Consider the following 27,546-nt stretch of genomic DNA (forward strand, 5'->3'; position numbering starts at 1 on the left):
GCTTCCTGAAGGTCGACATTGCATTTCATGAATTTCAGCTATCTCTTATTGCTGTTTTTGAAAACCTGGCAACACTATTGCTGGTAGAAATCTCAGTGAATGTTTTTTTTTTTTTCCTGTCCTACATTATGTTTCAGATCCAGAACAAAAATGTTAGCTTTCATGTAATTCAGTTTCCCTGTGATGCTACACAAGCATCACAACAAAGCAAAGGCTGCTAAAAGAGGGATCCTTCTCCCTGATGAACCTAACCTGCCAGCTACTCGTGTAGTCAACAAACAGACTTGGCTAAACTCACAGATAGATTCCCCTAGAAGGTGTTCCTTATGTAGTAAATCAGGAGAAGGACAAAGTCTTTGCTCGTTTCTAATTTGCTGACTACTACTATTCCATCCTTCACACCAAGATTGGGGTCTGAAACACCAAAGCAAAATTTGGGGCCATTGAGAGGGAAGTGCTTAAGTGTTACCACATTATATAACATCATTCCTGATGAAGGAGCATATCTGTTAAAGTAGTGGTTCCCAACTTTTAGTCCTCCAGGTGTTTTGAACTTCAACTCCCAGAAATCCCAGTCCGTTTACCAGCTGTTAGGAATTGTGGAAGCTGAAGTCCAAATACCTGGAGAACCAAAGGTTGGGAACCACTGTCTTAAAGCATCCATTTCCTGGATACATGATGCCCGAGTCAACAAGACCATGGCTTTAAGTCTGTCCCCAAGCCAACAGGTTGTTTTCATATATAGATATGAGCTTAAAATGAGGTTACTATACACACTTTGGGGGATGATGGTGTATATACATGGCCTTGAAAAAAATCAAGAATTTACTACAGCATCATTTTCAGACAAGAGAATATATATATATATATATATATATATATATATATATATAGAGAGAGAGAGAGAGAGAGAGAGAGAGAGAAAGAATAGGGCGCCACAGTCACCTACGGACACCGCATTTGGAGGACAATCTTACTTGGATGAGGGATTGCCTAAGTAAGTATATATTTACCTAGAGGAACTCACTTTGAGTTGCAAATAGATATACAGTACAAACCCTATATACACCCCACTGAAATGAAGAATTTCTAGCCCAAGAATATTGCAGAGTGGAGGAAAATGCTGAGAGAATAAATATTTCATTGGACATAGATAAATGAAACTGTGAATATCGGTCCTGCTTATAACATACAATAATGAGAAGATGTCAAAAAGTGATGAGATTTCAAAATGTAAATCTCTAATTTTAATTCAGGTCCTTCTATTAATAATATATTTCCTCCTAAACTGCCCATGGGAGACACTGCCTTGGCCACAATATTCACATTGTACGGTATGAGAAACCTATTTGCATTTAGAAGAGCTTTTGCTCATGCAACAATAGAGTCCCTCACCTGACGTTTAAATATTCTATGTAACAATCCTTTCTTCGGTGGTTCTGGTGGGTAGCTTTTGTTAAGGTCTGGTGAAATAGTACCATTTGGTCCAAACAAATTTAGTTCTTTAAAACACTCTGTTTCTATCATCTGAAAAGAAAAAGAGAAATACACACATGAATTTACTTAATTCAAAAGCTTCATGCTTGGAAATGTCTACGCAAAAGCAGAAAATGCAATTTCTACTCAAGTGAATGCCTATTATATGGCGCCTGAATATGAAGCACCAAACCAATGGGAGGATCTTATTACTGAATACAGGGTTATAAGAAGAGCTATTCTGGATGATATCTGCAGGGACACCCAACTCCTATCTCTGCTACAAATGACAAAAGATTTACCATGTTAGATCTATTCTTCAGTAGCTAAAATGATCTCCTACTTCCTAATCATCACCCTTTCTTTCACACTGACTTGGTATTCTATTCCTAACTGCCATTTAGGAATAATAAAAAATAATCATGGTTCACTTGTGCATGGGTGTTGTTCTCAAATGAAACCAGCTGAATGTGTGCTTGTGAGCTTGATCAGTTGTGCTATGGAACAAAGTTGGAAGAAACTGTACTGCTGAGAGTAGCAGAAATATGAGTGAAGAGGCAAACCCAAACTTGCTGATTTCTAAAGCATACCTCTTTAAGTATTCAAACATTTTATATATTTTTAATTTTCAATTTTCAATCATTAACAAAAAAGAAGCAAAATATAGGGTAGAGCCACTGTGCTGAAGTGGTCTCAGTTTTGGGATAGGACTCAGCAATGGAAACCTAATAGGTGAGCTTGAGAAACTCAGTCTAAGGACCTCATCACATGGAGGCTGAGAAGGCAGGGGACAGCGGGGATAGGCATGGTTAGGTTCAGCCGGAATCTTTGTAATTCGGAATACATTCAGAAAGATTTGCATTTTGAAGCGATTTTGAAGTTTTTAAGGAAACCGGAAGTCCCGTTGCCCCTTTGAAGCTTTTTCCGCCATTTCTGTTACGAAGCATTAAGTGAGTTGGAAATTATTCAGAATTTCCCCACTTCTGGTCCCTGGCCTGAGCTCAAGCCTGGGAAGCTGTTTTAAACCAGAGTGGATGAATTTCCTCCTTCTCCTCTCCCCTTACTTCTGCCTCGAGTCTGGGAAGCATTTTAAAAGATTGTGGATGAATTTCCTCCCTCTCCTCTCTCCTTGCTTCTGCCTCAAGCCTGGGAAGCGTTTTAAACCAGAGTGGATGAATTTCCTCTCGTTGCCCCCCCCCCCTTTTCTGGAGTAAAACAAGTGTTATTTCCTGTTTCATTGGGTGGTCTTTACTTTGAAAGGATTCGGAAGTTTCGGAAGTTTCAAAAAGTTTTGAATTTTTTTCTGTGAAAATTGGAATTGATTTTAGAATCGAACCACCAGCAGCCCCTACATCCAAAACGAGTTTTGAACCATTTTTTTTAATCAAACAAGTCTAGCAGGGGAAACAGTGAGCCAGTGTACTTTTTTGTCTCTTTACTGTGATTGGCCATAAGATCACAACATTTCTCTGCTGTCCCTGGCTGTCTCCTACATCCTCCCTGACTTCTTCTATGAGGAGTTGGGTATACACCTGATACCTCAGGGCTCCAGTCTCTGTGCTGCTGGCACAGAGCCAAGTGGAGTCCCACTGGCCCTGTGTCATATGATGGGCCAAGTGGAGTCCTACTGGAAGTAGCCCTGTGTCATCAGACTCCATGCTGGCAATGCCAAGAAGTGGGAAAATATGCTTCTTGGCCTCCATGTGATGAGTTCATAAGAGAAGACAATGGCAAATCACAGTGAATGCATCTTGTCAGGAAAACACTAGGATAGGATTGTAATACGTCAGACATGTCTTGAAGACAGATAACTCTAAAGTGTGCAAAAAGTCTTGGAAAGAAGGTCAGTTAGAGAATCTTAAAATACTAATTTGCTATTCATTAAAGTTTGAAAGATTCATATGGTTTTAACATAGCTGAAGAATATAGAGGTGTAGAAAGTTGTTTTGAGTGGTGATCAATTGCTTGTTCAAACAGAATATACGGCCCAGCATCTCAGCCAAATGCTGAAAAGTGAATACATATACACACTTATATATGTAGGAATATTTACCTCATTTTGCCAGGGAATTGATACGGAGCCTGTAGAAAACTTGGAATAGAAATCATCATCTGTTTGGTCCAGGTTTACTCCCTTGACAGTTGAAAATTGTTCTATGTCCAATACATCTTTGCAGTACACTGCTCTAGGCTGCCCCAGCACAAAGAAGAAAGAATATAAGAGAACCTGAACACATAATTGAAGTGACAAGTAAGAAAGGTTACGGCTGTGCCATAAGAACAGTCATGCATTGTTATTCCTCCCAGGTGTGGTAACCATCAGTTTATAAATAATATTTCTATCTTAATCAGTATAAGCAAATGAACAATTTGTTAATCTTGGATTATGATGACGACGACATTTATTTATATCTCACTTTTCTTTCAAAATTGGGATTCAAAATGTCTCATAATTTAAAAGAACAATAAAAAATCCAGTAAAATAGAATTAAACTATTTACAGAATTAAAATAATTCAGCACATCAATAACACTGGCCAAAACACACTTGGTGCCTCAAATGTTAAACCTGTTTCTGGGTATATCTGACTTTGTAGTGCCACAAATGGCACCAGTTTTCCCCTATCAGCTCTAGGTTTTGAGATGCAGAACATATGGTATAGATCAGTCGTCATCTGTCGACTATAAAGAATCATAATAACCACATCTAAGAAACTAGAGTGGATGTGGTCTATCCAATGTGATTTTGTGAATCAGCACCTCCAAATAAACCCAAGCCTAAAACCCAAGCCACCAAGATTTTTTTTTTGTTGGGCTCTGCAATAGAATAAAAATCATGAAAAGATAAAAGCATCTAAAACAGTTTTGTTAAAAACAGGACAGCACCACCCATCCCATTATTTAAGTACATTCTGTTTTAGAAGCCTGTCTGAACAAAAAGATTTCAGCCTGCTTCCAGAAGGACAACAAGGAGGGGACATTCTGGGCCCAGAATCCAGGGGTAAAGACAGAGAAGGTCCTCTCGCCAATCTCCACCAACAGTGATAGTGATTGTGGTGAGACCGAGAGAAAGGCCTCTTCTGATGATCTCTGATCTCAGGACAGCTCATAGAAAGAGATACAACATGACAAATAACGTGGAACTGAGCCATATAGGGCTTTATGGGTCATAATCAGCATTTTAAATTGTGCCTCGTAACAAACAGGCAGCCAATGTTGCTCTTGCAACAGGGTCATAGCATGATCATTGTAACCTACTCTGATTGAGCGTTTCCAAATATTCTTCAAAGGCAGTTCCAAGAAGAATGTGTTACAGTAGTACAAATAGGATGTAACTATTGTATATGCCAGACTGGACAGGTCTGGCATCTCAAGAAACAATGTGCAAAGGCACTTCTGGCAACCACAGAAACCTGAGCCTTCAGATTCAAAGCTGGGTCCAGGAGTACACCCAAACTTTGAACCAGTGTCTTCAATGGTGAATGTAACCCCATTTAACACAGGCTAAATTCCTATTCTGTGATCTGCCTTTTGATTGACCAGAAGCACCTCTGTCTTATCAGGATAGTTTCAATATCTTTGCCCTCATCCAGTTTATTATTGATGACAGAGACTGGTCTAGGACCAGAACAGCCTCCTTAGATTGAGGTGATACAAACAATAGAGATGTCGGCCACCTGCACGATTCTGGCATGATACCCTAAAACTCCAAATGAACCCACCCAGTGGTTTCATTCCAGTTAAATAGCATGGGGACAAAGCAGAGTACCAAGGGACCCCAATGGCCAGGGGGTCAAACTGAAGTCTGCCAGCACAACCTTCTGGGAACAGAACCACTATAGTACAGGACTTCATAAGTCCCATCTCAAAAGGATGCCACAGTGGATGGTATTCAAGCAACTTAAAGATCCAGTAGAACCAATATGGACCCATTCCCACATCCAGTTCCCAGTATCAAGGGAACCTAAACTGTCCGTGTCCCATAACCAGGCTTTGAAACAGATTGAATTGATCTAGAAACTCCTGGAGTTGACCACCGTATTTTTCAGTACCTTGCCCCATAATAGTAGGCTGGACATTGGTTGATAATTATACTATGTAACAAAATTTGAACAAATTCTGTTCCTGGTTTGAAAGTGTTATTTCCTGCTTAATTGTGCGGTACTTACTTTGAAAGTAGTTGTTATTTTTCAGAAACTTTGTTTTTGTGGCTCCCACAAACTATGTTAAATTGGTTGAGACTCTATGAGATATTTATTTCATTGAAAAACTATAGCAAATGTGCTGCAGGATGCCCCGCAAAAACAAAGTTTTTTGCAGTTTAATAAATATTTTCCATGTTTTTATGATAGAATCAATTAGGAAATGACATTTATAACCCAGAAACAAAAATGTGTTACATGGTGTTATCCATTACTGAAGAATCCAGGGATGGCTTCTTCAACAGCGGCCTCACAATTATCTCCTTTAGACAAGTTGGATTGCTGCCTTGTTGTAAGGAGGTAATAACTACCCCCTTTATCCACTCAGTTATTCTTTTTCTGCCTGTTTGATAAAGCAGGAAAGGCAAGAATCAAACACATACTGGACAATTAGGACTCAAGGTTCCATCCACTATAAATGTTTCAACAACACAATTCAGGTTGGAGCTGATATGAGCTACTTTATCTGCAAAGTGCTGTGCAAAATTTTCACAGTGGGCTCTTGAGTGGTCTGCATTTTCTACTTGAGGTCCAGTGTGTAATAGACTTGTGACCACTTTGAACAGCTTGAAGCCTACAGCATATTAAATTTGTCGGGTAGCAGCAAAAACAACATAGTATCTTGAGGTACTCTTAATTCCTACTATTCCCTTAGACCAACCTTCCTAATGCTATGACCCTTTAATACAGTTCCTTATGTTGTGGTGATCCCCAATCATAAAAGTATTTGCGTTGCTACTTCATAAATGTAATTTTGCTATTGTTAGGAATCGTAATGTAAATATCTGATATGCAGGATGTATTTTCATTCACTGGATCGCCCAATTTTGAATACTGGTTGGGTTGGGGGATTGATTTTGTCATTTGGGAGTTGTAGTTGCTGGGATTTATAGTTCATCTACAATCAAAGAGCATTCTGAACTCCCCCAATGACAGAATTGAACCAAACTTGGCACAAAGAACTCTCATGACCAACAGAAAATACTGGAAGGGTTTGGTGGACATTAACCTTAAGTTTTAGAGTTGTAGTTCACCTGTATCCAGAGAGCACTATGGACTCAAACAGTAATGGATCTGCAGCAAACTTGGCACAAATACTCAATATATCCAAACATGAACATTGGTGGAGTTTGAGGAAAAATAAACTTGACATTTGGGAGTTATAGTTGCTGGGATTTATAGTTCACCTACAATCAAAGAACATTCTGGACCCTAACAAGGATAGAACTGGGCCAAATTTCCCACACAAAACCCCCATGAATAACAGAAAATACTGCATTTTCTGATGGTCTTTGGCGACTCCTCGACACCACCTTGCAACCCCTCAAAGGGTCCCAACCCCGAGGTTGAGAAACGCTGCCTTAGACCCTTGGTCTATACAGTTCTTTTTTTCCAAAAGAGGAAGTGAGTGCCGTAAAGCATCTTTGTAAAGTATCTGCAGTTCTAAAAACTTGAGGGGAATATGGTGAAATATAGCATATCCTCAGAGGCAATGGGGAACCACAGGCCATTGGGGGAGGGGGAGTTTTTCACTTCCCCAATTTTGGTTATGGAAGCATAAGTGAAAAGGAAGGTCTCACTCAAGGATAGCATCTAGTGTGGCTTCTTAAATTCTCCCAAATGAATACTCTTGATTTGTATCTGTATCCTTTTATCTTGGAGGGAAAAAAAGATGAGTGTGGACATGATAGTCAAGTTTAAAAATGTGAAAAGATGTCACATTGTGGAGGGGCAAGCTTGTTTTCTGCTCTTCCAGAGACTAGGACACAGAGCAATGAATTGCAGGTAGAGGGTTGAACTGGATAGCCTTTGGGGTCTCTTCCAATGATTCAATAATTCCAGGTAGATGCTTCTCCCATAAACCAGAGAGTTAGTCTATTATCATAAGAAGAGTAAATAGTCTTTTGGTCCAAAGATACTGCATAGCAGATTTACAGTGAATTAACTGCTATAGACTAGGAATCAATTGCATGAAATATAATGCTCAGTTAGCAGGAATACTGTCTCCCTCTCTAACACAAACACACAAAAAGTGTGTGGCAATTGTATGTAAAGCTTATATACAAGTTAACCACAGTGTCTATTCCACTGCAATGGTTGATAATGCTGTTATTATAGCTTTGCTTTGTTACCATCTGCAGGAAGGCGGAAATGAACTGTTTTAAAGTTGTATTGCAGCAAAATCATACCATAGCCTTCTTTTTGGGTTCCTTTATTGAAGTAGCAGCAGGTCAGCAGCAGGACTTCTTGGGTATTAAATATTTATTTATTTCTGAATGTTGCCTCATTCAACGAGTTGGAACAAATGCCTTGTGACATAAAGTGGCTGCACAGAGATTTAGGCAGCATTTCTCCATTAGATCTGTGCAACCTGTGCTAACCTCACCAGTTCCCCACTGGCTACGCTGACTCACACTAAAGCTTATGGATGGAACCTGCCCCCGTTGTCCTTCCTTAGTGCTCCGACTGCCAGTACTTCAGAAATTATTCAACTGGAATACTACCTGGCTGGAGAGACAACTTTTAGGGATCACATCCTTTCATTGAAAGTTGAAAGACTGTTAAGCTGCTTTAGTAAAGGTAAAGGTTTCCCCTTGGCATTAAGGCTAGTCAAGTCTTATGCTCATCTCTATTTCTAACTTGAAGAGTTGGCATTGTCCATAGTCGCCTCCAAGGTCATGTGGCCGACATGACTGCATGGAATGCCGTTACCTTTCTGCCTATTGATCTACTCACATTTGCATGTTTTCAAACTGCTAAGTTGGAAGAAGCTGGGGCTAACAGCGGGAGCTCACCTGTTTCCCACATTCAAACTACTGACCTTTCAGTCAGCAAGTTCAGGGCTTCATAATCTGCTTTATGAGGTTGTAAAAACTGAATAGTAAGCCAGCCATAGATAAATGCTAGATGTTATTCAATTCATGATTCAGAGAGAGGGCTGGTAGATGGGACAATAAGGAAACAATGAAGCAAGAAACTTTAAATAGGTCTCATTGAAATGAGTGGAAACATTACAAATTGGTTGGCTTCAAAGACCTAAAAGAGTGTGGTCAAGAACCTATGCATTCATTATTATGAGCCAAAGAAGTTACGCTGCAATTTCAGAGTTGTGCGAAATACATCACAGCCCCGAATTAGCTGTGCTGTGCAACAGTGAATTGTCTTCCAATCCACTGGATCAAAAACAGGAGACAAGAGTTGTGCCCTTGTGACATGACTAATGGCACTAAGGATCATGCATATGCTAACTTTCAGAAATACTACCACTTGCACAACTCTTTTGATACCAATACAGGGCCCCAACAGGATTCCAGTCTTTGGTATTAGGACTATTCAAGTGAAATTAAACATCAGATCAAAACACATCTACCCCATGGTTATTCAAAACAGCAATTTCAAGCATTGTTAGAAACACTATCATCAATTTTTTTATTTGACTTATGTCATTGATCTTTGGTTGCACTTTACGGCATCGAATGGTTGCCATTAGTGGTTGTGAACCGTCTTGAGTCCCCAAAGGGAGATAGATAAAGGTTTCTCCTGACATTAAGTCTAGTCATGTCCAACTCTGGGGGTTGCACTCATCTCCATTTCTAAGCTGAAGAGCTGGTGTTGTCCATAGATACCTCCAAGGTCATGTGGCCGGCATGACTGCATGGAGTGCCATTACTTTCCTGCCAGAGCAGTACTTATTAACCTACTCACTTTTTCATGTTTCAAACTCTTAGGTTGGCAGAAGCTGGGGCTAATAGCGGGAGCTCACCCCGCTCCCCAGATTTGAACCACCAGCCTGTCGGTCAGCAAGTTCAGCAGCTCAGCAGTTTAACCCACTGCTCCACCGGGGAGATAGGGCAGGATATAAATAATTTTTATTATTATTATGATATTATATCAATCTGTAACGGCCCAAACACTTTTCTAAAACAGAGAAATAATACTCTGTGTTACAACTAAAGTGCTTCTATGATAGAAAATGGCAGCTTCAGCAGCTTACACATGAGATTGAGAGCGTGTGTGTGCATTACAGTTGTCCCTTGGTATGTATCATTTCTTAAAGAATTTAAACTATCCTTCCCTGCCAATCCCAACATTACAGAGGATGCTGCCATAACAGTTAAAATAAAATCTTATTTTCACCATTGCGTAGCATGAAATAGGCCTCTGCAGTTCTGATGAGGTAAAACAATGCGAACAAAACCTAAAATGCAATGTATTGTACCTCCAAGAACAAATTTCTCCAGTAATCTAAACTATCATCTTATTTTATCCTTATAGCAACTTATAGAAACATAGAATCATAGAGTTGGAAGAGACCTCATGGGCCATCCAGTCCAACTCCCTGCCAAGAAACAGGAAAATCGCATCCAAAGCACCCTTGACAGATGGCTATCTAGCCTCTGCTTAAAAGCCTCCAAAGAAGGAGCCTCCACCACACTCTTGGGCAGAGAGTTCCACTGCTGAACAGCTCTCACTGTCAGGAAGTTCTTCCTAATGTTCTGGTGGAATCTCCTTTCCTGTAGTTTGATGCCATTGTTCCATGTCCTAGTCTCTTAATTGACTTGGTTTCCACGAAATAATGCTAGAGATTGTATGATTTCTTAGAGAAGTTTCAATCCTTGTGAAAACCTTTTCTTGCCCCAGGGTAACTTTGTCATATCTTAAATTAACATCCATCTGAGACTGATCAAAGAGGCACTGGATCCTGGCATCATAAATCAACATATGCCTACTGAAACCTATCTGTTCTAAAGGAAAATAGATCTCAACAGGAGCAGAAAACAGGAACAGACATTCAGGTGCAAGAACAATCTCGAGGAGTATGCTTTCAAGTTCCACTTAAGTTTTGTGATATTCTTTCATGTGCTACTTACATCAGGGACAAAAGGTGGGTCCAGCATTCCAGCTTCTAAGCGCTTGAAATTCATATTCTTGAAAAATGGATGCTTCTTTACTTCAGCTGCTCCTTCTTCATGACAACCCAGCCTCTGTTTCACATCTTTGGTCAGTAGCTGAGAGGGGAAAACCCAAGAGAATTTAAAGAAAGTGTTTTCTTGGTATTGTATATGTTCAGAGACAGATACCCACAAAACTCGGAAATTCAGAAAACCCTAGAATTTTATATCGTCTCTCTATATTTGCAATTTTGACTTTTGCATAGATTTGATTAAAATGTTATATGTAGGAATTTCTAGGTCCTCCAGTGCAAGTCTACGGTCAGCTTTCACTGAAAGTCAACCATTCCAACATGCTAGAAGACCTAGAAATTCCTAGAGAGGTATTTTCTCAGGTTTAAAAAAAACCCACAATTTATTTATGGTTTTTCACTTTTATGGAGGTCCTGTGCCTCTAATCTCTGCAAATGTGAATGGCAAATTATAAATTTATTCACAACCCCAAATTATACTAATCAGAATGAAAGTAGATATCTTCCAATACATGCTAAGTCAGAGTCCATGGCAGAGTCTATAGCAGGGGTCCACAAACTTTTTAAACAGAGAGCCAGGTCATAGTTCCTCAAACTGTTGGCGGGCCGGATTATAATTTGAAAAAACGTGGATGAATTCCTATGCACACTACACATATCTTATTTGTAGTGCAAAAAAACACACTGTGATACGTTTCACTTAGGGTCACCATAAGTCAAAAACAACTTAAAGGTGCACAACAACTCAGGGACAGAATTTGTCACAGGTTCCCTGTGTGATTCCATACATCCACTATGATTCTCCCAAGCTTTGTCTGGTTGCTATTGGGAGATGAAAAGGAATTCTTCTGTGTTCTTTTCACTTTCCCTGGTGTTTCAACCACCTTATGTAGGGTATCTAGGGTTTTAGCCACACTGGACTTGGACTCTGGTCTACCACACAATATGAAGTTGTTTAGAGCTTTGTCACAACTTGTGGTTATGAAGGGAAGTGGTGAGAACACTGAGCACTATACAGATATGGAAAGGGGAAGCCCTGAGGGTTGGGACAGTTGATCAATAGTGGTGAAACTGTGGGTTTGGGCATCTTCAATTTTGGCACATGTGGTTGGATTGCTCTGATTGCCACTTAGATGGGTAAACCTTGGATAATTGTTTGGATACACACTGATCTTAGTTACTTGGCACATCATTTCATTCCTTCCATCAGTTGATGGAGAAATATTTTAATACATACTATAACCATTACCAAAGTTGTGATCATCCACACTTACCCTATAATGTTGGTGTTCAGTCTCTATGGCTGGAACGACACTGCCCTCGCTATCCAAGGATTTGATCTCAGATTATCTGTTTATCTCAGGGCCCTTCCACACAGCTGAATATATTCCACATTATCTGCTTTGAACTGGACTATATGGCAGCGTGGACTCAAATAATCCAGTTCAAACCAAATATTGTGGGATTTTCTGTCTTGACATTCTGGGTTATATGGCTGTGTGGAATGGCCCTCAGATTATCTGGTTGCATAAACTCATATAATCCAGTTCAAAGCAGATAATCTGGGATCAGATCCTGGGATATAGGGTAGCGTAGATCCAGTCTCTGTCTCAATGCAAAACAACGTTTTTTGAAAAGGAAAGGAATGAGGCTAAATAACATTGTGCCCATGAACAGAAGTTGAAAGCAAAGGTGTGGACTGAATGCCAAGACACAAAGCCATTCCCTTTGATCCAAAGGTGTTGCTCTGGCAGGTCCAGCTATTTCAGAGAAAGATGGGGCAATCTTTTTTCAAATGATACCTAAAATTAATATAGTTTACCAATTAAATTACTCAAAATATGTAAACAGCCACAAGTCAGACAGAACAAATCCACAAAACACAGTGCAAACACACAAGAATCTTTCTCATTGTCAAGTATTTTCTTCCCCTATATATTATTGCTAAATTCCTTATCTCCCTCAAAATGCTTATCTTCCAACTCACTCACAGACATGCTGCCATGCTCTGGCTCAATTGATTTTGATTCCACACGAAACTTTCTTTTTTCTGAAGTGGAAAGTAAGACAGGAACTTCAGACAGCCTTGGGTCAATTGTATGACCCTTCAATCATTCTATCCAGTTTGGAAAAGTGAATATTTTGGACTACAAGTCCCAGAATTTCTCAAGTTAGCACAATGCTAACTGGAGCCCCTGGTGGCTCAATAGGTTAAACCGGGTCAGTGGTTTGAATCTGTGAAGAGCGGATTGAGCTCCCTCTGTCAGCTCCAGCTCCTCATGCGGGGACATGAGAGAAGCCTCCCACTAGGATGGAAAACATCAAAAACATTGGGCATGCAATTAAATTAGAAGATTGGGAAAGAATATGGAATTACAAATTGAAGTAAACATATGATTATGATTTAAAGGAGAACTGGTACAAAATGATGCACCAACGATACATAACTCTTCAAAAGTTGGCAAAGTGTTATAAAAATATACAGGATAAATTATGGAAATGCGAAACCCATGTAGGCACGTTTTATCATTTGTGATGGACCTGCAAGGTAGCAAGAAACTACTGGATGGAAATACAAGAAAGAATCCAGAAAATACTTAAGATTAAAATACAAATGAAACCAGAATACTTCTTATTGGGTATAACAGATACAATATAAAGACATACTTTTTAATTATTTAGTTATAGCTGCTAGAATAATTTATGCACGAACTTGCCTCCTGCTTGTCCTCATGAAAAAAAATCTAATTCTCTGCTGCAAACTAAGGGACAACCCAAAAGCTGTTTAGATTTTACTCATATTTTCTGTTGTTGTGTGTGCATTGGTTGACCTATGGTGAATACATGATTTTCATGGGGTTTTTTAAGGTAATGAATACTCAGAGGTGGCTTAGTCAGAAAAAGCTAAATGCAAAATCAACCAAGCTAAAGTTAAGTGAAAAGGGAGGCAGGCAAAAGAAACAGAAGAATCTGGAGCAGGGCAGAGGAAAATGAATTTGAATGGGTTAACTTATTCAAAACAAGAGTTTATTGTTTCTCCTTCTATCCTCAGTTTTTGTGAGCTTGGAAATTTTCCCCTTATAAGGAAAAGGGCCAATTCAGAGAGGGTGCCTGATGTGTTTCTAAGGGCGCCTGTCGAAATGTTCTCATTTTTCCCTATTGCAGACTCTTCTATATAGAACAGCTTATTCATTAATGTCCATATGTGTACTAGTAGCACATTGTATGTATGAGCACTGCTGAGAACCACTGAATTTCCAAATTGCTGAAGTTGGTGTAATCAATCATTACTTCAGCACCTCAAGGCAGGGGTCTCAAACAAGACACCTGGTTCTTAAGCCTTATTCAGGTCTTCTTGGAGATTCAAGTGAGTACACAAACAGGGGAGTGTGCTAGTCATGCTAAGTTTGTTGCTGCTTCGCTAATATGAAAGTGATGAGTCTGAAAAGGAGAACTCACTAAATTCAAGAAGGATCTTTCTGTGAACCAGATCCCTGGGATCAGATCATGTGGAGAGTTTCCATGTTTCAAAATTAATGCTTTTTAATGTGAGCAAAGTAAAAATAAAGGAGATGGTGCAGAACACTTCCCTACTGGAATGGCTAAAAAACAAACAAACAAACAAACAAACAAAAATTCTCCCAATGTCTTTTTGAGTTAGGAGACACATCTCATAATGCCAATCCAGTACAATTTGCAGACAACTGGAGATATGTTCATGTCCACGCTATTTGTCGAATTGTATCTAGCCATACAGACCGCCCCAGGCACTGCGGTCAACAGAGGAGGTCCTCCACTCGGTCCCACTCCTGTCATAAGCTAGATTGGTGGGAACGAGAGAGGGGGCCCTCTCTGTGATTGTTCCTTGTCTCTGGAACTCCCTTCTTAAAGAACTAAAAATGGCCCATACCCTCTTTTCCTTTAAGACACTTCTAAAAACACACATATGCAATTTAGCGTATGGAGAGGTAGAAGACTAAAACATGTTACCCATTTGGAATGCTGGCCAATTCCACGTGTACTATATGGCTGTCACAATATATCTTAAAGGAACACGGGCGCCAGCTATTTTTAATTGTAACTGTATTTTAAACTGTTTTGTGGGTATTTGTTGTAATGTTTATTTTCTAGTTAATTATGTCTTACTGACTATTCTGTTATATTTTTATCTCAACGCTTAATCCTTCATGGTAAACTCACTGTTATTATTGTGCTCTATCTTGTATTTTGATATGTTTTTGATATGCTTTGTACTCACTTAGGCATTGTTTGTCTGCCTTCTTAAACTGCCCTGAGTCCCCTTGGGGAGAGAGGGTGGTACAGAAATAAAGTATCATCATCATCACCATCATCATCATCATCATCATCATTTTCTGATGGAATATATTAAACTAACAGAAAGTTCTTACCATCACCAAGTTCTTCCTAATGATGAATAAGAATCCCCTTTCTTTAAATTTGAATCCACTGGTTACACTTAAACTGTTTATGTCACCAAAAAGTAGATTTCTTTAAATTTGAATCCACTGGTTTGACTTAAACATGTTTCTGTCACCAAAAAGTAGATTTACTTCTGAGCAGACACATGTCTGGACTGCATTGTTAAAGTAAAAACATACTTAAGAGGAAAACAGAATAAAAACTCAGCCCAAAATAATAATAATAAAAATGTATTGTCGAAGGCTTTCATGGCTGGAATCACTCAGTTCTTGTGGGCTTTTTCGGGCTATATGGCCATGTTCTAGAGGCATTTCTCCTGACGTTTCGCCTGCATCTATGCCAAGCATCCTCAGAGGTGACCTCACCTCTGAGGATGCTTGCCATAGATGCAGGCGAAACATCAGGAGAAATGCCTCTAGAACATGGCCATATAGCCTGAAAAAACCCACAAGAACTGAATAATAAAAATATTTAGAAAGGCTGCAATACAGCGGTTTCTTTGTGTCCATTAGAGGGCAGCAGTAGAAAAGCTAATATGCAGCGTAATCAGTGAGTGTAAACATGAAATCTTTATATAGGTTGGCAAATTAATGCATTACTCCAAAATCAGTTAGATGCAATTAGGCCCTGGTTACACAGGCAACATAACATGTGGTGCACCTGGGTTACTCTAACTGTTCAGTCTGATTGTTTCTTTGTCTGCGAACATTTTTCAGTTTCAATAGACCAGGGCAGCTCTTGCTTGTTGAAATTCTAGAAACGATTTGTCTAATGGTTCTGGAAAATTCTCCAGCTAAACTGTTTCCAAAGTGGGAAGAATATAAACAGAAAGGCAGTACTGATGACACCGTGCCCACAAGCATGGTTTACTGAAGGTAAGAAATAGACCGGAGAGATTTTGGCAGACTTGCGTTTTGCCATTACAGTAGGGTCTATTTTTGCTGGTCCTGGTCCACCAGTTTACAAAATGTGTGAAGATCCAGCTGTGAATGTATTCAGTCCACCGTGTCGGAACAAGAGAACCACACATGGTAAAACTGAACAAATCTCCTTCATGTGTTAGTAATAACACCATGGCCTTCACAGCCACAGGTGAAGATCATTTTGGAGTTGCTGACCAAAAGGGTGGAAAGGTTTAGGATGAAATCTTCTTTGGTTAATCCCAACTAGAGCAGACCCACAAATTGTTGGAGGATGAGCCAACACGTAGGTGGAGTCCTATTTATTAAATGGCTCTTCTCTCTATTAGTGTGTATGTGCCTTTGAGCCACCTGTTGACTTATGGTGAATTTCAGAGAGGTTTCTTACACAAGAAATATTAAAGGATAGTTTTGTTAGTTCCTTTCTCTGAAATATAACCTAGAGTACCTGTTATTCATTGATGATCTCAGTTCAAGTGCAAACTAGAGCACACAAAGGTCCCCACTTAGCTTCCGAGATCAGACAGGATCTGGATCCTTTAGGGTTTTTAGGCTCTTTAGCATACTCCACTAGGGATAAACTTCAGTCCTACAGTTGTTTTGGACTTCAACTCCTAGAAATCCCAGCCAGCTTACTGGCTGTTAGGAGTTGTGGGAGCTGAAGTCCAAAACACCTGGAGGACTGAATTTTGCCATGCCTGGTTTAGACCTTGGTTTTTCTTGGCATTTCCTTGGCTACCATCACTTCGGAAATGGCCTTGAGTACCAGGCCTAAGAATCAATTCACTGGTGCTGCCACTGGGGTATTATGCTGTGGTTTCTGTTCTCATCCAGTCATGGAACTAAACTCAGGAGTTTTTGAACACCACAATTTGATTATCTATTTTATGTTGTATTGTGGGATTAAAGAACCCTTTGGATTAACCTCCTCTGCTAAACGATACCTCCACAATAAATTTTGATGATTATTTTTTGAGCCCCAAGTCACAAAATGGAGTTGCTCCTTACCATTTTACAGATAGACTTTGCTTCCTCGGAGAATTTATGGGAATACACCTCTTCTGTCTCCAGGACTCTCCTGTCGACCTCTTCTCGCTTCACCTTCTCTTTCCTTCCACGAAAAGGTGATTGTCCTGCAATCATTTCATAGATCAGGCAACCTAAACCCCAATAGTCGGGGCTAAGTGTATATCGTTGGTTATTTAGGACTTCAGGAGCTGGAAAAGACAGAAAGACACGATCCATAAAAAACAGCAATTTATATGTTGATGTTATCATACTGATGGTGAATTAACATTTGCCAGCCAGATTCAAAATCTGTGGAAAGTTACTTTTTTGAATACAACTCCTGAAATCCCTCCAGCTAGCATGATTACTGCACATCATCAGGATATGGTGATTGAAACACCTTTTCAAGTTTTGGCTCAAGTTCTAAGAATTAAATAAGTGATTCCATCTAGACTTTGGTTACGAATGTATGTTACAGCTACTACTAGGAGAGTCCTTTTAGCTCATTCCACATACAGTTGTAATCAAGACGTAAGGCGTTTATGTGGAGTGACTCATCAGGCAGTTGGGAATAATTTTCTGCATGTTACTCCATATTCTTATTTCCAGATGTTTTTATAAGCATGGAACAAATTGCACCACCATGTGGTGAACCAAACTTAGAACCATATGAAGATATCAGTCAGGTGGAGTGATTCAATTCACCTCATATATTGAACTTTTGCCCTCTCAGAAAATATCGGCTGAATGATCTTACACAGAAATATATACAAAATTCTGCTAAAGTTATAGAATATGCAGACAAACAGAAAGACAGATATTTCTTTGGATCTCTTTTGCAAGTTCTATACAAATTAGTCTAGTGGGATCAGACCTCTTTCTGGAGCCCCCGCTGGTGCAATGAGTTAAACTCTTGTGTCGGCCGGGGAGAACAGATTGAGCTCCCTCTGTCAGCTCCAGCTCCCCATGTGGGAACATGAGAGAAGCCTCCCACAAGGATGGTAAAACATCAAACATTCAGACATCCCCTGGGCAACGTCCTTGCAGATGGCCAATTCTCTCACACCAGAAGCGACTTGCAGTTTCTCAAGTCGCTCCTGTCACACAAAAAAAGACCTCTTTCTCAAACTCTTTATAAATTTTGAGGGTTAACCTAAGGTAATGATACTACCAGTTAATTATTGAACTGACTTTAAGAAAAATATTCCAGTTCACACCATGTCATTTAAATTAAAAGGAGCTGGACACTGAACAAGCTTTCCAGCATCAACATTGTATATTAAATTTGATTTAGTAACAATTTCACATAGGTGTACTTTGGCAACACAATAGAAAATAAGTTTCCCCCCACTAAGGGCTTGAAATGATAGAAAATTAGTTTTCCCCACACTATTATTTTGAGGTAGACAACTTTGGTGTGTTAAGGAGAACCTGTCTTTTCCATCCTCAACCCATTACTGCATCAGTGCAATTCAACAGGAAACCACACTGCTGAAGTTTGGTGGCAAATGTTAATTGTAAAGTGGGGTTTGTGGTATGTTGGCAAACTGCAAAACAAGTGTTGCCTTTCAGTTTTAATTTGTTTGCCCATTTGCTACTAAAATTCAACAGCATGTTTTTTTTGCAGCTAGGTGGGAATTTGAAGCCACAAAAATAACCTTGAAGAACCACATGCAGCCAACTAACTATATCCCTACTTTTGGGTAATTATCACCTGTTTTATTAGAAGGGCTTTGAAGACTGTGTTCAATAACAGCTTCGTGATGCTCACAAATAAGAAGCATAGCCAGGATATGAGCAAAATATCTTATTTCTTCTAATACTTGGTTCCTTCTGAAAGAGTTCGGTTTGAGGATGCGTAAAAATAATTGTCCTTATCAACTATGGAATGCTGTTTCTGATACTGAACGAATTCTCATATATTCACATTTGTAGTACAAGCTGAGCTACAATCCCGTTGTTGTAGTATCCACTCAAATACCACACACAAACACCATGTCTACTAATGACATTCCTCGCGAATGCTTATTCCACGCTACTGCAATTCTAATGAAGTTGCTCTCAAATGATGGGAAACCAGGATCTTGGAAGTCAAACAGATTGCATTAAGTAAACATATGATAATCTGGAACCCAGGATCTTGGAAAAGGAACAGATTGCATTAAGTAAACATATGATAATCTGCACCATTTGGGGGAAGGGAGAATATACATGGCACTTGTAACTTGTGTTTCCACTTATCAGAAGCTGACCCATATAATCCTTTACCAGTTCTTCTTTATGCTTGGTTTGTTATGAATTATTATGCTTAGATTGCTTTGAGTTTTAAAAAGAAACATTCAGATTTGGAAACAAGGAAACATAAGACACAAAATAACATACCCATATAACCAACTGTTCCTACCCGTCCACGGATTGATTCACCCTCGGGGATTTTAACAGCTAGCCCCAAATCAGAGATTCTGATGTGGCCTAAAGTAGGAAGAAAAAAAGCAAATGTTCCAGCACAAACACAAAACTGTAGAAAACAACCATTCTTTCTGTCAAATCAGTGGTTCCCAATCTGTGGTCCACAGACCACCAGTGGTCCAGAAGAGCTAAAATATGGTTTGCAGTCTCACCGTTACTACACCATAGCAATGAGAGTGATTGGTCTTGCGAAAACCTCTTCTAGTGCTGAGGTTTATTAAAAATGGTTTTCTGTGGGTGACTACTGGATGGCATATGTTCTGTATCAGAAACTAGCACTGATGTGGTCTATCCGATGCAATTTTCTGAATCAGCAGCACCCCAAATAACCAAGCTGAATCTAAAATTCACCAAAAACTGATTCATAACCCTTTTGGTACTAATGTTGGAGAGTGGTCCCTGGTCAAAAACAGGTTGGGAACCACTGTATTAAATGAACAGTTATTCCCTCTAGGACCAAAATAGTATCAGACCCAAACTGGAAAACTGATCAAAGGAACATAGGAAATGACTTTCAATTAGGGGGCTGGACCATATCTCCCCCAATCTGCAAGACAATTGATCCTTTATAAAAGGGGAGGTAAATTCTTGAAATTTGGGAAATTGTCACAAATTTTACCTTGAAGATCCCCCCCCCCCCCCCACACACACACACACTTTTAAAACAACAACAAAAAGCTTTATAGCATGTTTCTGGAACAGAATGCTTCTGGAAGTTATGATAAATCATGATATTGCATTCTATAATGGAGCAGTAATCCACATGAAAGAAAAAGGAAACACAAACTGTTGCCCAACTCTCATTTAAAGAAACCCCCCGCTTGTTCTTGAGATTCACTCAGGGTTTTGAATCCCTCACATAAATATAAGGAAGTTGTGACCAAATATGTTGGTTTCACATCATATGAGACTTTCTAACTGACCTGATAAGCTCTGAATTGTACTATTACTGAATCCAATTTACTGGAGATGCCAGTGATGAAGGTTGGGGCATTCAGCATGCAAATACACAGTCTATCGTTGGGCTGTAGTTGAGGTCTATTCTGAAAAAGGAGAGACTATCTTTGCCCAAAAGATCATCAGACTGAACCAAGTTGTTATAATCTATTCTATTTGAAGCTGTGGCATAAAATGGGAAGTCTAGGAACTCTTTCAAATTAAAGAAATGTGTGTGTCTCTATCATCTATCTATCTATCTATCTATCTATCTATCTATCTATCTATCTATCTATCTATCATCTATCTATCTATCTATCTATCTATCTATCTATCTATCTATCTATGCATATCTATCTATCTATCATCTATCTATCTATCTATCTATCTATCTATCTATCTATCTATGCATATCTATCTATCTATCTATCTATCTATCTATCTATCTATCTGTATTCCTTTCTCAAGACTCAACCCAGACAACTGTTGTGCTGGATGGTTTTAAAAAGAAATTTTCACTCCTCGCTTTGGACTAGCTCGCCTTTATCTTCTTGTTTTATTATGTTGTTGTGTATGCATTTTATGTGAAGTTGTTGTGCTGTTGCTGTTCTTGCATGTATTTTACTTTTTTAAATTGTAATTGTTTGGCCCCATGTTAGCTGCCCTGAGTCTCCTTGGGGAAATGGAGGTGGGGTATAATAATAATAATAATAATAATAATAATAATAATAATAATAATGCCACATTATTCTGTATCAATTTTGTGACTGAGAATGCAGCAAAATTATCTTGTATGCTTTAGTTTCGAATTGGGGGGGGGGGGGAAGCAGAGAGGCACAATCTAAGAAAAGCCATTTTTATCCTGAAGCAGAGAACATTTTATTTGCCTTTGTTTAGACGGCAAATACCAAAATGTGAAGTGATGCATTGTCATAGAAATTATTCTGAAAATGGGAATCAAATACATTTGGAAAGAAATACGAGCCATCCAAATCTGGGTGCCATATTTATTTATTTTGGAAGTTTCCCAGAGCAATGGAGTGAAAAGACAATTTCATAGTCAGCTATGTTATCATTAACCTAACACACACTGCTTTTCATAATAGTGCTTTCTCTGCTTTTCTCTCGTATACACATTGGCTAAAGTTCTATCATTTTCTCTTTCCCAAGATGAGCATTAGTTACTGCTGAGCCTCTCACCCACTGCAGACAACTATTGCACCTTGCACAATACTATATGCAGCACAACTAAACGTAAGCTACTTTACTGTGGAAGACGTGGTCTTGCCTAAAGCACTAAAGACTTACCATAATCATCTAACAGGATATTTTCTGGCTTCAAATCCCTAAAAAAAAAAAAGAAGGGAAAGGAGGGAGGAGGAGAGTACAGTTATTGTGTGAAAGCAGCTTTCATAACATAGGAATCGCAAGACCTCAGAATGTGTTTTACTTCAAGCCATTAAACAGCAGGGAGCCAGCTTAACATGGTATAGAATTCAGAAAGCCAATTTTAAAAAAAACATGATTTCATGACAAAATAAAGGACCCGCTCCACCAAATAATGCAGTCTGCTCTGTTGGCACATATTCACTCACTTTAATAAAATGTATTAGCATAAAATCAACTCATTTGAAATATGCTGGGGAGGAATTCTATAGATACTGCTAAAAAGACAGAATAGGTCCTAGAGGAATTCTAAGAATTTTCCGTAGAAGCAAAAATGGTTAAAGTGGGGCTGTTGGTCTTTGGACATATCATGAGATGACATGACTTATTGGGGGGGGGGGGAAGTGCCTGGTAAATTGGAAAGTGGTAGGAAAAGAGGGAGGCACACATTGCTGGTGGATTGAGTCTGCCAAGGGAGGCAAAGACCCGGATCTGTAAAACCCAACCAGGGCAGTTGATGACTGGGGATCTTGGAGCTCTTCATTCATAGGGTCATCATAATTTGAACACCACTTGGTAGTAAATAACAATGAACCAATATAATGGGGAGCTTGGTGGTTCAAATTGATGCTATAGCCATAATTATCATCACAATGTGTTGTCGAAGGTTTTCATGGCTGGAATCACTGGGTTGCTGTGAGTTTTCTGGAGAGAAGCATTCTCTCCTGACATTTTGCCCACATCTATGGCAAATATCCTCAGAGGTTGTGAGATGTCTTGGAAACTAGGCAAGTGAGGTTTATCTATCTATGGAATGTCCACGGTGGGAATTCCAGACAGGAAACCATCAGAGCCAGCTAACACCTCTCAACAAAGGATTCTCCCAGGCAGGAAGCAGCCAGGCTTTGAAGTTACAAGTCCATTCAATGTTAATCAAGGAGGTCAATTGCAATATTCACACTTCCCTCAAACAGGCAAGAGTTCTTTCTCCCACCCTGGACATTCCACAGACATATAAATCCAATTTTCCTAGTTTCCAACAAAACCGTTAACCTCTGAGGATGCCTGCCATAGATGTGGGTGAAATGTCAGGAGAGAATGCTTCTGGAACATGGCCATACAGCCTGAAAAACTCACAGCAACCTATCATCACAGTATTAGCATGCATTTCTCATCCAGTGCGTGTCTCAGGCAATGATTGCAGGCTAGAGTCAGCCCAATGCATTTTGCTGCCTGTAATGAAGAACAAAACAACACACTTTTCTCTATTTAGAAGCTGACTGAAGTGCAAATTGAATATGGTAACAGGCTTGTTTAAAAGAAAAGGACATAACTCTATGATTCACTAGAAGAGAATGGCTAAATGGCTTAGGAGGGACAGACAAGAGATTGCTATGGTTGCCTCTCCCCCAGCACCTGACATCTGAAATGCTTGTATAATAGGCATGGGTAAACTTTGGCCCTCCAGGCATTTTGGAGTTCAATTCCCACAATTCCTAGCAGCCTACTGGCTGTTAGGAATTGTGGGAATTGAACTCCAAAATGCCTGGAGGGCCAAAGTTTACCCATGCCTGTTGTATAAGCGCTAGGTCCTGCTAGAGATGTAATTGTATGCATAAGAAAGGCAGACTCAAGCTCCTACTGAGCCAAGACATTAATCTGGCATTCTTTGGCCAAATCACAGGCTCCTCTCACACTCCACAATCCCAACGCTATTATTTCCCTTAAACTGCCATGGGTCCATCCAGTGAATGATTGGGTTTCTGTCTTGAGAATTCTAAATATAATCTCTAAACTGAAAATTCAAAGTTTCTAGAATCCTGTCTGTTACAGTCGAATCATTGTGCTATATGTGTGCAGTGTGAAAAAGCCACTGTCTTCATACATCTTATGGATTGATCCTGGGACCATTTATATTTCAAGCACGTGCACTAGCATTTTACAAAAATATTTTAACTATCTGATGCAAATAAATACAACATTAGTACAAATGTTCATAGCATTTTTTTAGATTTCATTTGGTAATTCATATGTGGATATGTGGATTCTGAAAGGGTTAAATACTGTTTTCACTGAGGTTATTGCATTATATGTTTTTACCATTTGTATCCCTATGTTGGAGCCCTCAGTTGTGAAGTGGGTTAAAAGGCTGAACTACTGAACTTGCTGACCAAAAGGTCAGCAGTTCGAATCTGGGGAGTGGGGTGAGCTCCCATTGTTAGCCCCAGTTTCTGCCAACCTAGCAGTCTGAAAACATGTGAGTAGATCAATAGGTACAGCTTCTGCGGGAAGGTAATGGTGCGCCATGCAGTCATGCTGGCCACATGACCTTGAAGGCATCTATGGGCAACGCCGGTTCTTTGGCTTAGAAATTGAGATGAGCACCCCCCCCCCCCCCGAGTCAGACACGACTAGACTTAATGTCAAGGGAAACTTTAATCTTTATCTTTACTATCCCTATGTTAACAGGTATATCTCCCAAATGATTTTTTACTTGTATTTGTGATAGGCTCTCCATCTATGGAGTTAAATAACAACAGCTAGAAAACATTCCAAAAAACAAATCCTGATTTTCTCATGTGCCAAGCAGTATACTGATGTGAAAGTGTACCCTGTTGTAGTTTCTTGCCATTTAAGAAATGGCATTTAAGACTCTCTCTCTAGCACTCATATTTTAAACCATTTAAAGTATATCATTATATATAACGGAACTTGAGCATCCATGGATTTTGGTACCCACTGGAGTTCCTGAAACCCAATGGATACCAAGGGCCTACTGTAAATATCAAATGAACATTTCCTATGCAATCCATGCCTTCACTGCATATAATTAAAATGCTCTATTAAATAAATCTATCCTTCACCTACCCAGATTCCTAGGGCAGATGCCAACATATGGCATCCTTAGTAGATGCTAGAACACCAGCTATCAGTTCACCTTGCCACATTAATTTTCTATAATGACATTGAGCATTGTAGGAAATTAATGAATCAGTTCAGCAAGCAGACCATATGTTTTGTATGCAGAAGTATCTGGGTTAAATTTGGAGCATCTCTAAAAAGGCTCAGCCAGATCCCTTTCTGAAACACTGAGCTGTTGGTAAAATATAGCTCCAGCCTGATGTGACTATAAGTTTTTGCTGGAGATCAAGCTAAAACCAGTGGTAATGAGATGTGTGTATGAGAGCTGAGAAAAGCTGCTTCTTTGAACTACAGCTCCTAGAATCCCACAGTGAGCATGGCAAGTGGCAATTGTGATGAATACATTCTGGGAGTTTAAGCGAAGAAGGAACTTTTTCAAGCTCTATTATTAGTTTCCAACATATTGCAAGTTTCCAACACATCTCACAGCCTCTGAGGATGTCTGCTATAGATGTGGGCAAAACGTCAGGAGCAGGCATGTAGCCGGGGGGGGGGGGGGGGCTTGAGGGGCTTCAGCCCCCCCCCCCCCCCGAAATTCTCATGGTAGTTCGCGAAAAGGCCTTACTGGTGCATTATTTAAACTGTTATGTTTATTCATATCATGATCTGATCAGCATGCTCAATATATCCCATATGCATGGGGGTATTGGGGTAACGATACAAAAGGTTTGCTAGGGTAGACCCTCTTTCGCTCAGACTCAGCCCCCCGAAACTCAGCCCCCCCCTCCAAACCCCCCCTTGAAAAAAATTCAGCCCCCCCCCCAAACGAAATCCTGGCTACGGGCCTGGTCAGGAGAGAATGTTTCTGGAACGTGGCCACACAGCCTGGAAAACTCACAGCAACCCAGTGATTCTGGCCATGAAAGCCTTCGACAACACATCATCATATTTGTTTAGACCCCGCTTTATCTCCCCTGAAGGGGACTCAAAGCTCTAGTACAGTGGTTTTCAACCTTCCTAATGCCACAAGTTTCTCATGTTGTGGTGATCCCTGACTATAAAATTATTTTCATTGCTACTTAATAACTATCATTTTGCTACTGTTATTATTATTATTATTATTAATAATAATAATAATAATAATTAACAAAAACTTTATTTATATTCTGCTCTATCACCCCGAAGGGTCTCAGGGCAGATTCCAAACATAAAAGGCAAACATTCAATACCCAAATACAACAATACATCCATACAAAATTTAAACAACCCAACACGAATTATAACTTAACTAAAATTATAAATCATAATGCAAATATATGATATGCAGAATGTATTTTCATTCACTGGACCAAATGTGGCACAAATACCCAATATGCCCAAATTTGAATACTAGTAGGGTTGGGGAGGAGGACTGATTTTGTCATTTGGGAGTTGTAGTTGCTGGGATTTATAGTTAACCTACAATCAAAGAGCATTCTGAACTCTACCAACTATGGCATTGAACCAAACTTGGCACATAGAACTCCCACAACCAACAGAAAATACTGGAAGGGCATTGTCCTTGAGTTTTAGAGTTGTAGTTCACCTACATCCAGAGAACACTGTGGACTCAAAACAATGATGGATCTGGACCAAACTTGGCATGAATACTCAATATGCCCAAATGTGAACACTGGTGAAGTTTGAGGAAAATAGACCTTGACATTTGGGAGTTGTAGTTGCTGCGATTTATAGTTCACCAATCAAAAAAGCATTCTGAACTCCACCAACAATGGAATTGAAGCAGTCTTGGCACACAGAACTCCCATGACCAACAAAAAATACTGGAAGGTCTTGGTGGACATTGACCTTGAGTTTTGGAGTTGTAGTTCACCTACATCCAGAAAGCAGGAAGAGGGCTTTTGGTGGGAGAATTTTCTGTCTGTTTCCAAAAAAGGAAGAGAAGGACAGGCGAAGAGATCTTCAGACTTCTCTGCCAAAGGGGTTCCTAAGACCATCAGAAATATGTGTTTTCTGATGGTCTTTTACAACCCCTCTGAAACCCCCCTCGTGACCCCCAGGTTGAGAAAAGCTGTTTTAAATCAATATGTCTGATCCATAAGATCTACTTTAGTATTGACTGAGGCTGTCATTCTTCATCTAAACTAGAGTTGTAGTTGCTGGGATTTATAGTTCACCTACAATCAAAGAGGTTGAACCCCACCATTGACTGAATTGAGCCAAACTTTCCATACAGAATCCCCATGACCAACAGAAAATACTGTGTTTTCTGGTAGTCTTTGACAACCCCTTGCGACCCCCGCAGGGGTCCTGGCCCCCAGGTTGAGAAACACTGCTCTAGTCCATGGTACTGTCTCTACCTAATGACTATCTTAAAAGCCCATTCTCTATTCAGTAGTTTCAGTTTTTTAAAAGTATATGTACTATTTTTTTAAATGTAGAAGTATTTCCATTTCTTCACAGAGTTGCTATTTTTAGGCAATGTGTGTTCATTCCTCACAAAACCAATCTGATTTTATCTTTCACATACGCAACCAGCCACTTGTCTAAATAAAATGATGCAAGGTCGTACAGTAGTGATCCATGGCCACAAATGCTCCCACTGTTATGATGTCTACAAAGATTTTTAAACTTCACAATATGAAAACAAAGTGGAACAAATCACCACACACAGATTTTGCCACAATGGAATTGGCTAACTATACTTACTTCAACTGTTAGAAACCGCCCTACACACAAAGGCACTCTTCTGGTATTTTAAACTGTTCCTGATATTTTAAATTACTTGCAAATATTTTAAATTTTGCTGTTACTTGATAGGGAACTTAATGGTTTCCCCCCTGTTAATCAGGACAGAACATTTTTGTTTGTTCAAAATATATCACCCATGTTATTTATTATTACAAGCCAAAGCACATGTCCTA

At 39.5% G+C, this 27,546-nt stretch overlaps 1 protein-coding gene across 2 annotated transcripts in view; it reads right to left on the reverse strand.

Annotated features, from left to right (window-relative positions):
• GRK5 (G protein-coupled receptor kinase 5) overlaps positions 1 to 27,546 on the reverse strand; it is a 256,986-nt gene that overhangs the window by 10,293 nt on the left and 219,147 nt on the right. For both annotated transcript variants that reach the window (XM_060768524.2, XM_060768525.2), the window contains 6 exons: positions 21,683 to 21,720; positions 19,352 to 19,441; positions 16,970 to 17,178; positions 10,549 to 10,686; positions 3,530 to 3,667; positions 1,396 to 1,527 (listed from right to left, as the gene is read on the reverse strand). In XM_060768524.2, the coding sequence (XP_060624507.1) occupies positions 1,396 to 1,527; positions 3,530 to 3,667; positions 10,549 to 10,686; positions 16,970 to 17,178; positions 19,352 to 19,441; positions 21,683 to 21,720 (745 nt within the window). The remainder of the gene's footprint in view (positions 1 to 1,395; positions 1,528 to 3,529; positions 3,668 to 10,548; positions 10,687 to 16,969; positions 17,179 to 19,351; positions 19,442 to 21,682; positions 21,721 to 27,546) is intronic.

Source organism: Anolis sagrei, chromosome 3 (assembly GCF_037176765.1).
Source record: "Anolis sagrei isolate rAnoSag1 chromosome 3, rAnoSag1.mat, whole genome shotgun sequence".
In the NCBI taxonomy this organism is placed as follows: Eukaryota; Metazoa; Chordata; class Lepidosauria; order Squamata; family Dactyloidae; genus Anolis; species Anolis sagrei.